Raw genomic sequence first — 21,460 nt, 5'->3', positions numbered from 1 at the left:
ATTGAAGGTATATTTAATTCATTAATAACAATAATAAACTCAGTAACCAAAAAAATGTGCTCAGCAAGCTAGTCACAAATTAGTTATTCAACAAGTAATTAAAGTACTGAGACTTCAAAGAGAAACCAACTCTCCCCACACCTCCCAGAATAAGCTAAAGCCAAAAGGCATACACACAGTGAATTACATGGGTGGCAGAGAAATGGACAAGAATGATAAAGAACTGGTGATATCAGCAGAGAGGATCACTCTTTGCACAGGCTGTATCAGCAAGTAGGTATAAGAGCTTTAAGGGCTAGACCAAATGATCCAGTGTCACCTTAATTAGGTTTTCCTTGTTTTAATTATCTTAAAGACCAGAACCAAGAACAATCTCTCAAGGAACTTATAACAGAGATCGCAGCTGACAACTGTACAAACATAAAACAATGAAGATAATCCGGTGCCAAGATCTAAGACTATGGAATAAATCCACAAATTCAGCAAAACTCAACAATATTGATGTCCAAAAAAACCCTGACATTGAACACTCCAGGAATGAAGTAGTTCATCATCATTTGGTTGTGCCTGTGTGCCCTACATTCAGGCAAAACTTCAGATTAGGTATTGAACACAGAAAATACATCGCTCCAAATTTCTTATAACTCAAGTCTAAGACATTAAAGGAAGTAATTGTTTACTTTTTTGCATAAGATTAGTCTTAGTGGTAGCCACGGAAATGGTGAAGCAGCAAACGCAACAGACTGTCATAACACATTTCTACAGATTGAATTGCTCATCAGTAACTAGTTTTGAAAAGGGATGTTATTTACCGAAGAAAATCTGGGACCACTGTGATTATAGATCAGGATAAAAATAGACACTAGTCTCCCCCATAGCAACAGCAGTCCAGCATCAAATCAGATCCAGAAAGTTCTGGATCCAGGCCAGTAACTCTTTGTTGTCTTCTACCTTGTATTCTCGAAAATCCAGCTGAAAGATCCTTTTTAATCTGAGAATGTTTATTTTAAAATTGTTCATTCTTATACATTGTTTCTCTGTTTCAGTGAGACAGGATGAGTAGTGGGTATACTCTGGACAAATCTGTTTAAAGCGAACCACCTCTGTGCATACATGAATCTGTAAATTCACAATTTTGAATCTGCAGATTCACCATTTTCTTCACATATTTGCGAACTAATGAATGAGACCTACGCTTCACCTCAGAGTTAACGTTTTTTAATAAAGTAATTAAGTGGATCTTGGTGGTTTCCTACATATTAGGAAAGCTTTTTGTTTTCCTTATTATTACATCAATGTTCCCCTTCACTATGAGTTGGAAACAGTCCTAAAATATGACCTCTTAGACTGCTAGCAATAACAGCATTTTACAAACAGCCAATTAATATCTGATTGCTCTTTAAGAGAGTTTCATGATATTTAAAATCTTGGAAAGAAGAAAAAAAAAACTTCTTCAGTGGAGATACATGTCATCAGCACAATATTAATTAAAGTTGAAAAATACCCCTGAGATTTTTACTACTGGATAATGCAAAATGCGACACAAAGAACGTATTCATAGTAAAATGATGCTGTTCCAGAAGACACATTTTCCCTGCATTTCTAAGCAACTGTCTGTACAGCGCTATGCTTCATTATTGTCACTTCAGATATTTAGAGCACAAAGGAAATGACACAATAAACATGAAAGTCCCCTGCCACTGTTCTTTCTCTGAAAGACTCTCAAAGTTAGGGTAGGGCATGGCATTACATATAATGTCCCCTACTCACCACAACTAACCTTCAGTTTCATTACTAAATGAATAGAAATGGAACATATGTGAAATCTTTATTATTCAACAGAAATAGAATCTGATACATACAAGCAGTTTAATTCACAGGATGTGCTTTAAGTGATCATCTCTACTCCATCCTGCAATTTCACGGTCACAGAGGAGATTTACAGCCCCCAAAAGGCAGGTCCATGAAAATGCTGCTGCAGAATGTTTTTTTTTATAATGCAATAGATGAAAATTCATAAAAGATGCAAAAAGAAATTCATCTCCAAGTCTGAATTAGTTGTTTTCAAACGAATTTGGTCAAGAAGCAATATAGTAACACAAAACGTACAAAGGAATAAACATGTATTGCCCAAGCATGACAGGCAGGCAGAAACAGTATTTTTGATACTCCTAGTAAACTTGATGTGAACATATTTTTCCTTCTTTTACTGCCAAACCATCTGCCTACCATTAGATGCTGTAATCCACCTTGCTAGCAAACATCTAGTTCTGCGAGTGCAGTATTGGCATCAAGATTTTTCACCATCTTTACCGCATAATTGGATGTTGCAATTCTGTCATTAAATTCATTACCTCTTTAATGAACTCCAATTCCTCTTACTTCTCACCACCTAAAGAGAATCCAGAAGTACACTAATACTGAAGCTTTCAAACCAGTGACTTTTATGTATTTATCTTCACTGATGAGCTTTGGAAGTATCGTCTACTGCCACTGACTACACTGAATTATCTTGCAAGAACAGAGTATTACTATCTGAGCACACTTCTAAATGTTTTTACTTAAAGTTCTCAGTTGATGAGTGTACTCTTTTCCTCAATATGATGAAAGACACATTGAGAGTTGAAGCTGCATTGTGTTCCGTTCCTCACTCTAAGATAAATTCGTGTAACAAATAAACCTTTATGTAGCATGAGCACTTATAACTAAATCAACAGTAACCAACAGAAAAATTAATATAATCACTGTCTTGGAGAAAATGGAATAAGTGGAAACAACGTAGGAAGGACCAAGCTCCAATTCAAAATGATTAATACGTAATTTTCCATTCTTCTGTGATTTTACATCAAAAAAGAAGCAGGCATTCAAATGAAGAGAAATTATGTTAGCCAGAGGTATGCAATGCCATTTTAATTTCAAAGTAATCAAAGAACAAAATTTTAAGGTAGAAACGCAATGCTTTAAGGCTATTTTAATTAGTCTTCAAAACTCTGGTTTAGTTGGAAATAAGCTGGGACCACAGATGTCTGGAAAATAGGATGATTTAGGGACATATTATTTCCAGAAGACTATGTTGATAATCTAGTTAGATGAAGCAGAATAAAAACTAAGTTGTTAACTGTTTCACTGCATCATAAAGTACATAAACAGAACCAGAATGTATCAAAAACTTATCATGTAATGAACTGTTGACCAAATCAGCAAATAGAAAGAAAATGAAAAGAAAATGAGTAAGGTCTATGGCTCTCAGACTGGAGCCCACAACTCCTACCACTTTCAGTCTGGTCAGGACCACTTCTGACTCCTTGACAAATTAAAAAAAAAAAAAACAGGACTATTATGTTATACACACAATAGGAAAGCTTCTATTTCCTAATACTATGCAACTTGGACCAGAGTTAGAAAGAGAACACAAGATCCACAAGGAAATAAAGTCTCCTTGTATATTACGAATGATTAAGACTGATGACTGGAGAAAACAGGGTGCATCTGTATCAGTGTTCTAGTTCAAATTAGGAATGGAGTTTCAAAGCAACTGTCCCCAGCATCTTTATCTACTGCACTTCAACCAACACCAAAATCACAGAATCACAGAATGCTAGGGATTAGAAGGGACCTCGAAAGATCATCTAGTCCAATCCCCCTGCCGGAGCAGGATTGCCTAGATCATGTCACACAGGAACGCATCCAGGTGGGTTTTGAATGTCTCCAGAGAAGGAGACTCCACAACCTCTCTGGGCAGCCTGTTCCAGTGTTCGGTCACCCTCACCGTAAAGAAGTTTTTCCTCATATTTATGTGGAACCTCCTGTGTTCCAGCTTGCACCCATTGCCCCTTGTCCTGTCAAGGGATGTCACTGAGAAGAGCCTGGCTCCATCCTCATGACACTTGCCCTTTACATATTTATACACATTAATGAGGTCACCCCTCAGTCTCCTCTTCTCTAAGCTAAAGAGACCCAGCTCGCTCAGCCTCTCCTCATAAGGGAGATGTTCCACTCCCTTAATCATCTTCGTGGCTCTGCGCTGGACTCTCTCTAGCAGTTCCCTGTCCTTCTTGAACTGAGGGGCCCAGAACTGGACACAATATTCCAGATGCGGCCTCACCAGGGCAGAGCAGAGGGGGAGGAGAACCTCTCTCGACCTGCTGACCACACCCCTTCTAATACACCCCAGGATGCCATTGGCCTTCTTGGCCACAAGGGCACACTGCTGGCTCACCATCATCCTGCTGTCCACTAGGACCCCCAGGTCCCTTTCCCCTACGCTGCTCTCCAACAGGTCTGTCCCCAACTTATACTGGTACATGGGGTTGTTCTTGCCCAGATGCAGGACTCTACACTTGCTCTTGTTACATTTCATTAAATTTCTCCCCGCCCAACTCTCCAGACTGTCCAGGTCTCTCTGAATGGCTGCGCAGCCTTCCATTGTGTCAGCCACTCCTCCCAGTTTTGTGTCATCAGCGAACTTGCTGACAGTGCACTCTAATCCCTCATCCAAGTCATTAAGGAATATATTGAATAGAACTGGTCCCAGTACCGACCCTTGAGGAACTCCGCTAGATACAGGCCTCCAACTGGACTCTGTCCCACTGACCACTACTCTCTGGCTTCTTTCCTTCAGCCAGTTTACAATCCACCTCACTATCCGATCATCCAGACCACACTTCCTCAGTTTAGCTGCGAGGATGCTGTGGGAGACTGTGTCAAATGCTTTACTGAAATCAAGACAGACCACATCCACAGATTTACCATCATCTATCCACCTGGTTATGTCCTCATAAAAGGCTATCAGATTGGTTAAGCATGACTTCCCCTTGGTGAAGCCATGTTGACTGCCCCTAATGATCCTCTTATCCTTGATATGCCTAGAGACAGCACCAAGGACAAGTTGTTCCATTACCTTTCCAGGGATGGAGGTGAGGCTGACCAGTCTATAGTTACCCGGGTCCTCCTTCTTGCCCTTTTTGAAGACTGGAGTGACATTCGCTTTCCTCCAGTCCTCAGGCACCTCTCCCGTTCCCCACGACCTTTGTAGCATACAAACTGGATTTCTGTTAAGTTAAACAGTAGTTCCACATACTCATAGATATTTAGTCCACAGGACCAGATTAGAGCTAGCCTAAAAATAAAATTGCTCAAAACGTGCCTAGTGTGGATGTTAGGTCCTCAGCAGAAGATGACTAACTTGTCCAGAAATCAGAGGTAGCAATGTCAGAAAAATCTATGGCGATTTTGAAAAAAAAGTGTAAGAGTACTTCAGTGGAAAGATCCTTAACCCTGAGCTCTCTAAGTGGTCTTGCTTGACTATGGATTTCTAGACAGGTTAGGCATGTTCTTCTACCTTTATATCAAGTAGATTATTGCATACTAGGGCTTAGTGACAGGCGCAGACTGACCAAGCATATAAACCTAGAAAAAAGGCCTCTTGCTCCCGAGATAGTAAACAAACCTTGTAAGATAGGGAAAGCTACATGCCCTAGGCCAAATACAAATGTTCTCACAAATGGGCAACACAAATAGAAAAAGAGAGTGTTTAACCACCACCTAAAGAACCAACAAAGCATGCCTGTGTGATTGAAAAAGCTCAAGCCCACAAGGCCAAAAGCAGCTCTTACTTCAGCCAGAGCAGACTGAAAAATTGAGGAGAAATACTCGATGCCTTTGATGCAGCATGTAAAAAAGATCATATGAAAATGCTTTTAAAATTTCAAATACAGATTGCATACACACACTTAACCAAAATAACATACAGGAAAGCATTTTGGAAAAAGTTCTTACTGTCAGAATTTCAAATTTGCAAAACTAAACATAACTTCCAGGAACCAGAGAAATACCATTCTCACTGGAAATCCAGCAGGCACAGCCAATGCCCAGTGAACTGCACTTAGTCCACAGCAGAGTATCTTTTAAGTCTGTAAGCACAGTTTAATGGATCACAATACCAACTCCACTGTTACTCAAGAAGCTTTTAATGAAAGCCTTTACATACAAGCACACAACATACTGAATTTAAAGCTGCCACAATCATCACAGGAGAACTGTTTCTCCAGAAATGGGTGAAAATCTGTCTCAGAAGTACTTGATGCAACAGAAATGTCATCTTGCAGTCTATGAATACAAGTATATTGGAGCTTGGAAATAGTTTGTCAGTTCAAAAGCAGCTTAAAAAGATGAACTGGGTTTTGTGGAAGAACAACAATAAAGTGGTACCTGAGTAAAATGTGATTACAGATGGCCATTAGCGACTGCCTATCACAAGATCTTGGACAGCTACAATTAGTCAGCTATGACCGAGACCGATTCCCTCCATAACAGAAACGATTTTTACAGAAATTTATCAACTTCTAGATAAATGCAATCTTGGTCAGGGCACAGCATTGCAAAGGATGTCTTAAATAAGGGGGCAAAAGAGAGAAGAATGTTTTTCTCTAAAAATTTCATTTATTCTCTGTCATTTATCCTCTGTCACTTCCCAGCAGACTGCTTACTGGTACACTCCTCTGGAAACATTTTCAGCTTCACAGTATACTACTTCAGCTCCCCAGAGTGGCTGCAAAATGGGGAGTGAATAGATGTGAAGGCAGTGAAGGAACTCTTCAAAAACGCAGGTAACCTTCACACAGTCGGTATTTTTAAGGCTTCCTATCCCCGTAATGGTCTGTCCATATATATCCAGGTATTATACTGCTGGTGACAGAAGTAGTTCTTTTTTCTGGGTTCAGTTCTATGGAGCATCTACCAGGCATTGTGATTATCTGAATAGATGCATGTTCACACCTACACCCCTGTGGCTTGCTCAGAAATTCAACAGGGGCAGGCAATTTTTACTGCTGTATAGAAAGGATAGATCACTACAAAGCCGGGGAGAAAGAAGAAACCCAGGTGGATCAGCACCTGAACTGTAAAACAATAAATCAGCAACACATTTCACCATACACATAAGCTGGAAAATATAAGCAACTTCTTTTTCTTTATCTCCTTCCTGAAATGCTTTGTTCAAAAGGGAGAAAGAATAAAGAACAGAAACTGGAAACAACGTAAAAGGATTATTTTCTTAAGAAGATTTGAGACTACACTCTGCAATCAGGTTACAGTAAATACAGGAGATGGAGTGATTCAGGATGAAATCCCTACATTAGCTGTGATTAACAGTTCTCTGCCATCATTAGAACAGTACTTTTGTACTGTAAGTATGAATTATAGGACAGATGAAACATGCTGTATCTTATGAGTGCAGAGTTGTCCTTCAGTAAGAAGTCTATAGAGTTTCGAATTTTTTTTTTAAAGAAATTATTTTTAAAGGTATTTATGAATTCCAAGGGCTTTGATGTTCCTCATAAATCTGTATAATCATGTTAATTTATAAAATTGAACTAACCAGATTTTTTTCACTAATGAAATGCATCACTTCAAAACTTTTATTTCAACATTCATCCAAGTAATTGCACTGCATATTATTCACCTTACACGCAAATTGGGCAAGTTCTGCATCCATTTCATTTTTTAACATTTTCTTTGTTTCTACTCTTAACTTTATATTACACTATGAAATTCCAAGTACTATAATACAAGACTGAAATATTAGCACTGAAATCCTGTTTCATTTACTCTGAGGGGAAAACAGACTGATGTCTACATTTAAAGTATCAAATTCTACTATAACCTGAAATACAGGCAGTGTAGCATTACTCCAAAACCCACTCTCTTTTTCTCTCTTCTGTACTGGTAGCTTCAATAAATATGCAGAAGATTATGATCTGATTTTCTCTTTTAGCTAACTGTGGGAAAAAGAAGGGCTAACAAAATGGCAAACAAGTTGAGTAACACGATATAGGGGAATAAATAGTCAGTAGGAAAAGGAAAAGGATTTTTTTTTTATTAGAGGATTTTAATCTTACCGTGCTACAACTAAAAACTGGTCAATCTGACGGTCAGTAAGGGGGCTATCTGGATCCCATACTTTTACTTCCAGCTTTGCCTGTTCTCTGTCATCTAATTCTCCTGTCAAAAGGTAGATGGGACAAAACACTTATTACTCACAATGTTTTTCTCTGTGTATTTCTTCTACTATTTTTAAAAGAGACATTGTACATTTTTAAACACACACATACAGTACTTAACAATCAGCAGTTATCCATTTAAATTCCATAATGCAGCATCAGTAAAATAAATATCTTCCCTTAACATCAGCATTTCAATTTAAGGAGGTATTCTTAGGAGGTTTAGTATCAAAGACCTTTAATAAAATGTGTTCATAAATTTGAAACCATAACGTAAGTAACTAGTGGTTTCTTTAAATTGCTTCTCAACTATGTTAAAGTTACCGTTTCACTTAAGCCATATTAAAATTAATTTTACACTTAACCAGACTTAGCAATTAAATTCTGTCCGATTTGCATTCTATGCCCCCAAAACAAAAGTCATTATGAAAAAATGATGTCTACTACATTTAATTACTTTACCTCTTGCTCTCAGCCACTACATTATCTATATTGTTAACACAAATCATACTCTGAAAATTGCTGTGTATGTTGACTAGTTATATCCTCTTATACAATATTGTATCAGGCACAGAAAGTTACTATATACTACATCATGATTTCCCAACTGCATTTGTCTGAACAGAGCAATTTGTGTATATGCATGTGGTCAAAACAATGGTCGTGGTTTCCGAAATTTAATTTGCCCTGTATTTGTACTGCTTGGAAGAACAGTGAGGTGTGAAGATGCTACACTGATTCACATTCATATGGAAGCCTGAATCTTGGCTTGACTGCTACACCAATAACTTCTACTGCAAAATGAGAAACATTACACAGGCTGATTAGGCAGGCCACACATATTCTACCAGTATGAGAAGTTTTACCTGTGGGATGTGGTCAACACATTTGGGGCCACAACAGATAAGAAGAGTAAAGTTAGATTCACTGTCTTTCTTTGGTATTTTAGAATACAAGTGTGTTCTTCCTTCAGTGAACATGTGAAAAACTCCAATGTTTAGTCGGATGCCAGTACTTTTATGAGCTACTACAAGAATAAAAGCCTGTTCTCAAATACAGTCATTCCATTTCCTTTGAAAATCTAGGCTGTGTAGGTACCTCTCTGAGCACACAGAAGATTACTTTAGTCTGTGTTATTTCTCATGACTTAATGAAAATAGCCAGTCTAAACACGCATAGTATCATCAAGACATGAAATAACCTGTACGCTTAAGAGTATGAAAGCAGACTGCAAACTAAGCACTAGCTTTTCTGAAATCTGATCATATATGGCAAGTTTCTGTAGCACGCTCGTTCTTGAAGGAAATGACAATGTGGTATTTATTTATCCCTACTAAATACATAAGTTAAAACTGCACTGTGCTGTCTGGTTCATGTTTCAGGAACAAATTTCACAGTCACATTCTCTGAAAAAACAAGTAAATTACTTTCTTCTGATACACAGGCAATAAAGAATTGCCTGCCTAATGGGACTTATGCTTCTATTTTAAGATAATTCAGACCCAGTACTGGAGACAAACTGTTGATTTCTTGGGTAGGATTTTAGGCCTATAAACTTATTCAATGGACTACACACTTATCGATACGTTCATTTTTTCCATCTGTGACAGACACATTGTGGGTGATGTTCTACATTTTATAAATAATCTCTGAGCACTTCAATCTGTTAATATATAGTTTTTAAATATATTTTGTGTTAGTTGACTCTTTCAGGACATCATATCCTGGAGATCAGAATTGCAGAAGTATGACAAAATCCAATACTCAGGCAGGGCATACTTCTCACAAAACATCATACAAGCACAGCACAAGTATTTAACCAAAACACATCATTCTCCTGAATCATGTTTGCCAAAAGATGGAAAAAATTGCAATACTACACGTCTTACTTCAATTACAGGTAAATAAACAATTGCTACTACAAAATGTTGTTGTAACTGTTAATAAAGGTACATCTAAAATATTGCCAAAAAGCATTTCGTAATGGCAGTAGACATAGACAGGATACAAGCAACAGCATATCCATACCAAAAGACTTCAAGCACATATAATGTAATATTTGCAATATTAAATATTACTGCAACAATGGCAGACAGAGGTTTCCAGAAGATATGTAGTCTCTGACAAACTGCACTTACAAAAAATGCTTCATTACTCACTTTCCACTTAAATGGCAGGATATTATCATCTATACAGGAAGTAACCTAACACAGACCAAATCATGGAGGCAGTCAAGTGGTGCTGTAGAAGTCTTTGAAAAGTTGATTTCAGGAACAAAAATTTTGCTTACTTCCTTTGTGCTGAAAGAATCAGTATAGGAGGATCACATAAGATAAACAGATCTTCTTTCCAGAGGTCTTTCAAAACAGTAGTTATAAAAACCCCTCCGTTTCCCTTGAGCTCTCTCCATAGTTAATCATGCCTGTACCTTATACTATAGGATTTTTAACATAGCAGATCCCTTTAAAACTACAACACAATTTCTCATAACACCTCTACATTCACCCTTTATAGTGCTGAATTTGACACAGAACTTTAAGACTTTCAAACTGAACAGGTATCAAAGTTGCCATAATATTCATTCCTCATACTGCAAACTCCAGGACGTAAATGGAATGGGGGAGTTTAAACTTTTAACATTTTCAGTGTCGCATCTGAGAAGGTTCTCAGGTTCTCTTTTACAAGCGTTACCTTCCATCACCACCACCAACATGCCAATTACAGCTTCTGAAAAGTGCTAGGCTATTTTTTGGAATGGCTGGTATGACATACCAGTGTATCCAATTTATTTTGAATGCTGCTTATAATTTTATTATAGCCAATCTAATCCTGAAGATTAATTTTAATGGAAAACATCAGCAGATGGCCAGAAAAATGCCTGGGTTTCTCCTCGTCTATCATTCAATGCCTTACTTCTCATGGTTCTCTTTTAATAAAAAGCAAAATGTAATTTTTAAAAAAGAAAAAAGAAGTTCTGTATTTCAATAAATCATTTTAAACAAAGGAAAGCATGATCTGCCCCTCAGCAAACAACTGTAAGAAAAATTTTACAGAAGTAAATCAAATGCAACTTTTAACTGAATGCAATTAAGATGAACTACAAGAAATTAAAGATCTACTTAGTTTTTTAGACTTCACTTCCTGCAGATAAATACCCCCAAGGTAATTAGTACATTAGATTCAGCATGATTCTATGTTCTTCTTATAACATATCCAGCTAAAAGAAAATAACTTGCAATATGAACATTTTCCTAGAGCACAATTCTCTTAATTTTACAGGTATATAACAATGCTGCAATATTGTGCTTTTAAGAGACTGAAATATGAAATCTACAAAAGCTGGATTTTTTAAAAACGGTTTTCAGCGAAACAACGCCAATTCCACTTTTAATGACAGTTGATGAGGTGTCTGACTAAAAAATAGCCAGGAGGACAGTTTTCAGTGACGTCACTTGTCATGCACAATGTCTTATTTTTGTATTTTGCATAATTTGCTCTATTTTTCAAATATCTTTTTATTCTCCTTTTCAAAGAGTAATTTAGCAGTCACTTCAATCCAAACATATAAACTAAACACCTTCAATGCTCAGCTTTCTGAGTGAATCCATCTTTCGTGATATGCAAAACAGAGGTACCAGCTGCCAGATCCTTAATCACATGGGACAGGAAATCTGTAGTTGTGATCTTTTCGGGCATAGTAAGAAGGCAGACATATCCATGGCCAGCAGTTGGACACCAGACCAATAGTTTGTGCCTCAGAGTTCCTTCTACTATGGAAATTCATTCAGGGCTTGATACAATCTCTTGAAATCAGCCAGGAGTTTGGACTCATGCATTAATTACCCAGACTCACTAGACACCTAAGCACACAAACACAAAGGCATTCGTAGATGCTTATATTCTTAAAGCTTGGCACATATCTAAGTAGTAAATTAGAGTCTTCATCTTTGTGCTTCAGTTTTATACCTGTGAAACAGGAATAGCTCTTAGCTACACTGCAAGGATGCAGAAGAGAGATACTTGTCAGTTCTTAGCCTCCCTTAGTCCAGTTCAGCTTGCAACAGAATGAAACTTCTGTTACTGAAATATGCCATCAGATTTAGTAGATGCAGCATTTAGCAGATTTTTGTCAGAACTGTTGGGCAGTATACTAACTGCAGGTAATCTTAAATGTCTTTTTGAACATGGCTTCATGTGCTATATAACGTAAAAATAGGCAACTAATCACTGAAAATGAGGTTTCAATTCATGAACCACCTTCTCATGCTGCTATTTCGACTGCCTGTCTGCAGACTTTTTCCTCTCATTTATAGATGAGAAAAACAGCATCACATTGGATTTTCTTGTACTGTCTAGCTACGAACAAAGTTCCAGACATTAAGCCTGTCTGTCTAAAGTAAAATCTGAGCTTTCTCCTTCAATGAAAAGTTCATTAGTTCCCCTCTAAAACAGTCAGCATATTCATTCTGTATAAAATGAATTATACATTCATACACAGAAGTTAATCACAAAACACCAAACAGCTTTTGGCAAACAACTGACGGTGGGGCATACACAGCTTATCTGAGAAAGCAGGTTACAAAATGTTGAAGTAATTGCCACTGGGAAAAGGAGTTTTACATGAAGTATAGGAGGAAAGACATCTTTCAGATGGATGTACAAACTTTATTTACTGACACTTAATGAGTTCAACTCTCCATAAACTGAATTCACGGTAAACAGCTAGCTGACTGTTGGTCTTAACTAACAGAAATCACAACCCTTCTCACTATAAAAGCTCTGCAGACATAGAATTCTTATTACTAATTTTTATATATTCTTTTTTTTATGATTTGTGATTCTCACCAGTACTGATAATCAAAAATCACCCAGAAAAAAATTCAAAAACTTACACTCAGCTCTGCAAAAAATAAAACTGAATTATGTGCAAATAACTTCTCTGATTAAAGTAACATAAGAAAGTTCAGATGATTTTAAAAGTGTAGGCAAAAGGAAAATTATCTGTTTACCTTTCAATTGCAGAACAATTTCCCCCCTTAGCTTGCCTGACAGATGTATATTCATGATTTCAATTAGTCATTCAGATAACAAGTTGTGTATTTACACAAATCTTAAGGTAAAACTAAATTTATTAACATAACGCATGTATAAAGACTAGAAATGAAAAACAGACTATATAAAGACTACATGTATAGAGACTACAAATAAAAGATATCAAGTGACACAAACCTATTATTTGTCTACAGCAATTTAAACTGCTACTGAGTATTTTTCAAGCCAATAAAACATGCATAGTCCAATCTCCTCCTATCCTCTAGAGCTCGTCTATAAAAAAAAAAAATCAGTCATTTTTCACTCAAAAAATCCCTTTTGAATTAAAACTGCCTCCAACTCCAACGACTTCAGAGCTCTCTCAGTGCTCAGCAATGCAGTGCTTATAAATCAACCACCGATGATCAAAAGACAAGACCTCACAAAGCACTCAAAAAAGCTTTAATTCATCATGTTCTAAATTCCTAGAAATAAACAGAAAGAATTACAACTGGGCTCAGAATAAACTGAACTGTAACCACGCAGTAACGACAAACTTTTCTATAATGCTGAACCAAGAACAGCTGGCTTATGGGAATGTCCAGTGTTGGAACAGATGAACAAATAAGGTTGCCTCTTTCCCAAAACCCTGCAGAACAGTATGCAAAAAGGAACTTCCACAGATCGGAGAACATGGAGGCATAATGTCCTAAAATCATACCATTCCTCACTTTATAGTCCTTACATTAAATCACATTTAGGTAGAATCACCACTGTTAAAGAAATTAAATAATAAAAAGTCCTTCCATTTTAGCTTTTTATGGCAATTCTAAAGGCAATGACCTAAATTAATATATTGCATAAAACTACAAAGTCATCTTCAGTTCAAAGGCAAGGATAAGTATTCAACTAATGAAAAGATACCCGAATTTCACCTTTATTTTGGAATTGGCTTCTTGTACTCCTTTGATATCTCTGAATAAACCTGTACAATGTGACTTGCACCAAGATTCCCCATCCCTCACCCCCACTTTACATAATTTTTTTGGTTGGTAGACACTGTGCAGCAGTCTGGCACCTATTCCAATCTGAATATAGAAAGACTGCAACAGTTTTTCTGAATTCTTGAAATAACAACACATGAGGTAACACAGTTTTCAGGAAAGCGTAGTGAAAATGATTCTGTGTATAAATAATAACGGTACCATACTACATATGAATATTAATAATATTGAAAATTCTTATTTTGGGAAAAGGGATACTACAATGCACAGATATTGTATTCTTCAAAGAAACCCCACTAAATTTAAACGAAATCTCTAGTCCTGCATTTTTTTTTACATAAACTTAATGTTATGAATATGCAAATTCCCTTTGACCACAGTATTCTAAAGATAAATAGGGCTATTCATTTGCATAAATTTAAACAAAACATACAGCTTAGAGAAGAACTTTTTCATTAGGATTAAATGTATTTTGACTTATTCAAGTGTAAAAAACACATTTCGACTGCATCTGATATTTGTTTTTCATCTTCTCCAGAATAAACTTAAAGGAAAATCAGACTTACAGTAAAACAGCAAAGGAAACAAAAATGTGAACTTACAATAAGTCCATTTAGGCAAAGTTACTGAAGTAGCAAAAAAACAGCAAAGTCAATAAACCCTAAGATGCTGCTGCCTGAAATGCGATTTGAGTGCTTACTGTGATACATTATTTGGGATAATAAGCACCTACACAGCATATAACAAATAAATGTATCCTTCATAAGACTGACTACCCGACAGAACTCATTTAGTATTTGAACAATCTCAGCCAAGGCTCTACAGCTATTATCAATAAAGAAATCTTTCCAACAGCAATGCTGCACAACCTTCCACACCAACGCAGCGCACACCATGCCTAAGTCTCCTCAAGAACCTAAAGACAGCAGGAAGTCACGGCTCTCTTGTTATGAAGACTAAAATTCCAACTGACTTCTCTTCAAGCATAAAGCACACTTGAGAAAGGTAGACCTGCTTTTATAATTCGGGACACGGGGAAAAAAAAAAACGACCACTCCAACAATCCCCAAGCAGAACAACCCAAATAACTCACCTCAACTCGTGAACAGTAATTGCTAAACAGCACAATTTCCAACTCTTCTAATTTATCATTTGACTGTTAACACAGAAGTTGAGAATGATCTGAGAATTGAAGCTCAGAAATTCCCATTACCACATTACATAAGAATACTATATTGTAGGTTTAGTAAATATGTAAGAAAAGAACAAACTTAATCCATGTAACTGCTTGTTTGTTCAAAATTATATATGTATTAATACCCCAATGAACTGTATCAAAAGGGAACAAATATTTTTAAATAACATTATTGAAAAGAATGTTTTATTTCATAAAACACTGTTTTATAAGGCAAAGCTTCCAAATACCTAATTGAGCTTCTGTAGTATATGTGGCTGCAACCCTAAACTACAGTTTTCCCTTGCATCTGCAAGGTTAGGCAGAAGTAAATGAAGTCTTTACCAAAAAGCGGCACAAAGAAGCCATTTACATGTGCTTTGTTTGTATAATTTACAGTAAAACTGGTAAAAGTCTACAAACATGCATTTAATGAGGCCGCACCTTGAATACTGTGTCCAGTTCTGGGCCCCGCACTTCAAGAAAGATGTTGAGGTGTTGGAACGAGTCCAGAGGAGGGCGACCAAGCTGGTGAAGGGTCTGGAGGGTATGACCTACGAGGAACGGCTGAGGGAGCTGGGGTTGTTTAGCCTGGAGAAGAGGAGGCTCAGAGGTGACCTTACTGCAGTCTACAACTACCCGAAGGGAGGTTGTAGTGGAGTGGGAGTCGGCCTCTTCTCCCGGGCAACTAGCAATAGGACAAGAAGACATAGCCTCAAGCTTCACCAGGGGAGGTTCAGGTTAGACATTAGGAAGCATTTCTTCACAGAAAGGGTCATTAGACATTGGAATGGGCTGCCCAGGGAGGTGGTGGAGTCACCATCTCTGGATGTGTTTAAGAAAAGACTGGACATGGCACTTAGTGCCATGGTCTAGTTGACATGGTGGTGTCAGGGCAATGGTTGGACTCAATGATCCCAGAGGTCTCTTCCAACCTGGTTGATTCTGTGATTCTGTAATTGCCCAGCACATAAACCACTAACTCAGCTCCCCAGTAGAGAGACTGGCAAGACTGATGTAAAGGATTATATATTATATTATATATTATAATCCTATATTATATATTATAATCCTACTAAAATTTGACATGAACAATACTGTAAAGAGTATTTTACTATTTGTGATTATCATGCATTTGACAGTTGATTATGAAAAATTTACTCCACTGAGCTTAATAACAAGAAAAAACATCTGTAAATTGGACAAGTGACTACCATACGTAAACTTGCTAACCCTCAGGAAAGAGCTCCTTCCTGTTGAAGGTATTACCGAAGAACTTTTCATGTTAACCCAAAGTCAAAAGTGCAACCAACAGAAACTTCATTTGAGATCAAAATGTATTTGAGTACACTTAAACAGGAGTTTTATTCTGGTGTATTACCTTTGTCGAGATTCATCTCATCTAACCTTAAAAATCCTCTAATCTATTTCATATACCCATCTTCAGCTGAGATAAATCAAGTCTAGGCAACATTCTTCTAGTCTGACCATAAAGGTAAGTCTTACTGGGTTAGCACAATCACACCTTTTCTGTCTCGTATTCTATTCCAATTTCCACAAGTAGGAAACTCCTGAATCTGCTTGTTGTATCTTTTGTTACACACACATTCTTTCTGCAAACTTCATTAAAATAGAATGCCATCATCTTTTAGTTGAACCAATCGCCCTCAAAGATCTCTCTGCTTCTGGCATATTCTGACTGATATTTTGAAATTATCATTTATTTTGCTGTTAACTTACTACATTTTCCAACAACTTTGAAGTTTCAATGCATTTCACACTGAAACTGGTGGAATAGATTTCTACGAGGTTCCTACGCACCTTCATAAAGCAAATGCAAGTGAGGGATAAGTGCTTCCTTTTATCCTTGCTCCTGAAGGTAGTTCTGGTAGCAGAATTTAAGCTTTACTTTCTGCTGTCTAGATCCCAGTAAGGTCATCTTGAATTGACAGGAAATCTGGTTTTAGACAACAGACTATGGACACCCAAATTGCTGTATGTAGAACAAAAGAGATGCACAAGCAACTACATAAACAAGTTCCTCCACCTGATCCAAAAAAGTGCTTTAAAGTTGACAGCTTCTTCCACAAACATCTTTTCCTCGCATGCCAACATACAGCTCATGAAAGAGCCTAAAGCTGCTGCTGTCGTCACCTTCTGTGTTCACAGGAAAAGCAATTCTTTCTTTAATGACCATACCTAAGCAACTGAGTTTAAACTAAATCCACTGATTTATTGTTGCAATTGCAATTTGGTTCACTCACAAAGGAAACATTAACTACTTCAGGACCACATGGCTTCAAAACCATCAGCCCTCATGATTTCTTAAAAGCCAGTCAAAAACAAAAGGCTAGACGTACACTATTCGTGAAATACTAAACTCATGAAAAAAGACTCAATATTTTCTGAATTTTATTTTCTAAGAACTACCTGTTGTATTGTGTCCAGTTCTCACATCCAGCAAGTGTCACAAGACTGATCGCTTAGCACAAATTACAAATCATATTTTCTGAAAATTGATAGGACACTAAGACACAATATTTATTTATCCTGACAAACATTTCTCATAGCCCCACATTATCTGTCTTCAGAGTCTAACAATTGTATGGCTCTCCAATTTTTAATACTTAAATATTAGAATACAGAATATTCTAAAAATATTTAATTTTGCCTGATTTTTGTCTTCTCACAACAGAATGAAATCATTGCAACTACCTCAACACTAACAGAGATAACCCAGCAGACAGGCTTTTGACAAGACAATCAGTTGCGCCATTCAAACAGCTCCTGCAGGTCTCTGGCTAATATGAGTGATTTGCAATTTAAGCAGTGGTTCTTCCAATAAATGGAAGTATTACGTACCATGAAGTAACAGGACAGATCCCTCCTCATGAGATTACAGCTGGGTTCCACTATTCTAAAACATATTTTTCATTTATTAAATGAAAACAGAATTTTACTGTATATAGGAAGCATTTAAGGAACCAGAAAATACAATACATTGAGTCTAAGCATCCTGTAATTTCATAACGTTAAAAACCCAAACAGTGTGTAGATGAGTTTCTTATTTGTCTCTTTAGTTGTAACAATTTTTAAACTTACAATCCTGGAATTCCAATATTCCCAAACATTAACAGGCTTAAACTCTGAGTTTAATAGTTTCTGTCTGGTATGTCTGGTCTATTAAAAACAACGTGCTCTTACAACTCAGCTGCAGTAAGAAGCAAAAAAACAGAGAACACATTAGGAAATAACTCTAAAGGAATTATTTTGTTCTTTTTCAAAACAGAGACAAGTTTTAGAAGTTTTGCATACAAGTTCTCTGAACATCACCCAAAATTTACAGCTTAAATTTACCCAACAGCTCCCCTTCTTCCTATTAAGCACTCAGCTACTTGAACTCTATTAATTCTAAAATACCTTGCCTTCAAGAAATGGAACTGACTGCACAGCAAGTGCTATTTCTAAGCGCTCTCTGGATATTTTCAGATGTGCAAGAGGGACTCTGGGTTTTTATACAGATACTTTGAATATAGTTTATTATTTTATTTATTAAAAAGAAAAAAAAAAAAAAGCTTTGAACAGATGTCTTTCCTACGGGCTACTTCTTCATTTCAGAGACTCTAACTCCTCTTCCTCTCTACATCACAGTAATGGGGCAGTCCTCTTCCCTGCCAACTCCAAACTCCTTGTACTGCTTTAAGTGGCCAGAGTACCTAATTGTGTCAGATTCCTGTTTCAAACACTTCCCCAGAACACAGCGGTCTCCTTTTAAACCTAGATACAAGAAATAAGCAGCACTGGGCTAGGAACAGGACTGTAGCTGGGAGGAGACCGTTAGCATATGAAAAATTCCATGCAGCAATACACAGACATTCCCATAACACTGACTCTAAGATCAGTGCTCCAGGTTAACTAAAATAGGGATTTGCAAACAGTTTGCCACTACTGGTGGCAGCACTCAGTTAGGACTAGCTGTACTTAATACTAACAGCCAGTTCTCCAGATAAACCTAATCATTCCCCACCACACCTGTCAACCTCTTGATGCTTGTCTCCTTCGATATACCTCTGCATAGAGACTAAAATCTCATTTCCCACCAACTGCGAATCAACTCTAACCCTTCACGCATCCATCACCACATTTCCCACTCTGACGTGCCCCTGTTTTGCCCAGTGATCTCCACAGAATCACAGAATCACAGAATGTTAGGGATTGGAAGGGACCTCGAAAGATCATCTAGTCCAATCCCCCTGCCGGAGCAGGATTACCTAGACCATATCACACAGGAACGCATCCAGGCGGGTTTTGAATGTCTCCAGAGAAGGAGACTCCACAACCTCTCTGGGCAGCCTGTTCCAGTGTTCGGTCACCCTCACCGTAAAGAAGTTTTTCCTCAAATTTAAGTGGAACCTCCTGTGTTCCAGCTTGCACCCATTGCCCCTTGTCCTGTCAAGGGATGTCACTGAGAAGAGCCTGGCTCCATCCTCATGACACTTGCCCTTTACATATTTATAAACATTCATGAGGTCACCCCTCAGTCTCCTCTTCTCTAAGCTAAAGAGACCCAGCTCGCTCAGCCTCTCCTCATAAGGGAGATGTTCCACTCCCTTAATCATCTTCGTGGCTCTGCGCTGGACTCTCTCTAGCAGTTCCCTGTCCTTCTTGAACTGAGGGGCCCAGAACTGGACACAATACTCCAGATGCGGCCTCACCAGGGCAGAGTAGAGGGGGAGGAGAACCTCTCTCGACCTGCTGACCACACCCCTTCTAATACACCCCAGGATGCCATTGGCCTTCTTGGCCACAAGGGCACACTGCTGGCTCATGGTCATCCTGTTGTCCACTAGCACCCCCAGGTCCCTTTCCCCTATGCTGCTCTCCAACAGGTCTGTCCCCAACTTATACTGGTACATGGGGTTGTTCTTGCCCAGATGCAGGACTCTACACTTGCCCTTGTTATATTTCATTAAATTTCTCCCCGCCCAACTCTCCAGACTGTCCAGGTCTCTCTGAATGGCTGCGCAGCCTTCCATTGTGTCAGCCACTCCTCCCAGTTTTGTGTCATCAGCGAACTTGCTGACAGTGCACTCTATTCCCTCATCCAAGTCATTAAGGAATATATTGAATAGAACTGGTCCCAGAACCGACCCTTGCGGGACTCCGCTAGACACAGACCTCCAACTGGACTCTGTCCCACTGACCACTACTCTCTGGCTTCTTTCCTTCAGCCAGTTCACAATCCACCTCACTACCTGATCATCCAGACCACACTTCCCCTGTTTAGCTGCGAGGATGCTGTGGGAGACCGTGTCAAACGCTTTACTGAAATTGAGATAGACCACATCCACAGCTTTACCATCATCTATCCACCGGGTTACATCCTCATAAAAGGCTATCAAGTTGGTTGAGCAAGACTTCCCCTTGGTGAAGCCATGCTGAGTGCCCCTAATGATCCCCCTGTCCTTGATGTGCCTAGAGACAGCACCAAGAACAAGTTGCTCCATCACCTTTCCGGGGATGGAGGTGAGGCTGACCGGTCTATAGTAACCCGGGTCCTCCTTCTTGCCCTTTTTGAAGACTGGAGTGACATTCGCTTTCCTCCAGTCCTCAGGCACCTCTCCCGTTGCCCACGACTTAGCAAAGGTGATGGAGAGTGGCCTAGCAATGACTTCCGCCAGCTCCCTCAGCACCCGCGGGTGCATCCCATCAGGGCCCATGGATTTATGGACGTCCAGGTTGCTTAATTGGTCCCTGACCCAGCCCTCATCAACCAAGACAGATTCCTCCTCTATCCTGACTTCTTCTGGCGCCACAGGGGTCCGGGGCTCCTCAGGACAGCCTCCAGCAGTATAGACAGAGGCAAAGAAGGCATTCAGTAACTCCGCCTTCTTTTCATCCTCTGTCTCCAGGGCCCCCACCTCATTCATCAGTGGGCCTACATTGCCTCTAGTGTTGGCTTTACCTGCAATGTATTTGAAGAAGCCCTTTCTGTTGTCCTTGACCTCTCTTGCAAGGTTTAATTCCAAGGAGGCCTTAGCTTTCCTAGTTGCCTCCCTACATCCTCTGACAACAGACTTATAGTCCTCCCAAGTGGCCAGCCCCTCCTTCCACGATCTGTACACCCTCTTCTTCCACTTGAGTTTGCCCAGCAGTTCCCTCTTCAACCATGCAGGTCTCCTGGTCCCCTTCCTTGACTTCCTACCTGTTGGGATGCTCTGATCTTGAGCTCGGAAGAAGCAGTCCTTGAA

At 38.6% G+C, this 21,460-nt stretch overlaps 1 protein-coding gene across 1 annotated transcript in view; it reads right to left on the bottom strand.

The window, feature by feature from the left end:
• MTA3 (metastasis associated 1 family member 3) overlaps window positions 1–21,460 on the bottom strand; it is a 144,589-nt gene that overhangs the window by 75,388 nt on the left and 47,741 nt on the right. Inside the window, exon 7 of the mRNA XM_068398164.1 lies at window positions 7,899–8,001. Coding sequence (XP_068254265.1) covers window positions 7,899–8,001 — 103 coding nt within the window. The remainder of the gene's footprint in view (window positions 1–7,898; window positions 8,002–21,460) is intronic.

The sequence above is a fragment of the Nyctibius grandis genome, chromosome 1 (assembly GCF_013368605.1).
Source record: "Nyctibius grandis isolate bNycGra1 chromosome 1, bNycGra1.pri, whole genome shotgun sequence".
Lineage (NCBI taxonomy): Eukaryota > Metazoa > Chordata > Aves > Nyctibiiformes > Nyctibiidae > Nyctibius > Nyctibius grandis.
The sequence above is the reverse complement of the archived record's forward strand: the minus strand, read 5'-3'. Positions and strand labels throughout refer to the sequence as shown.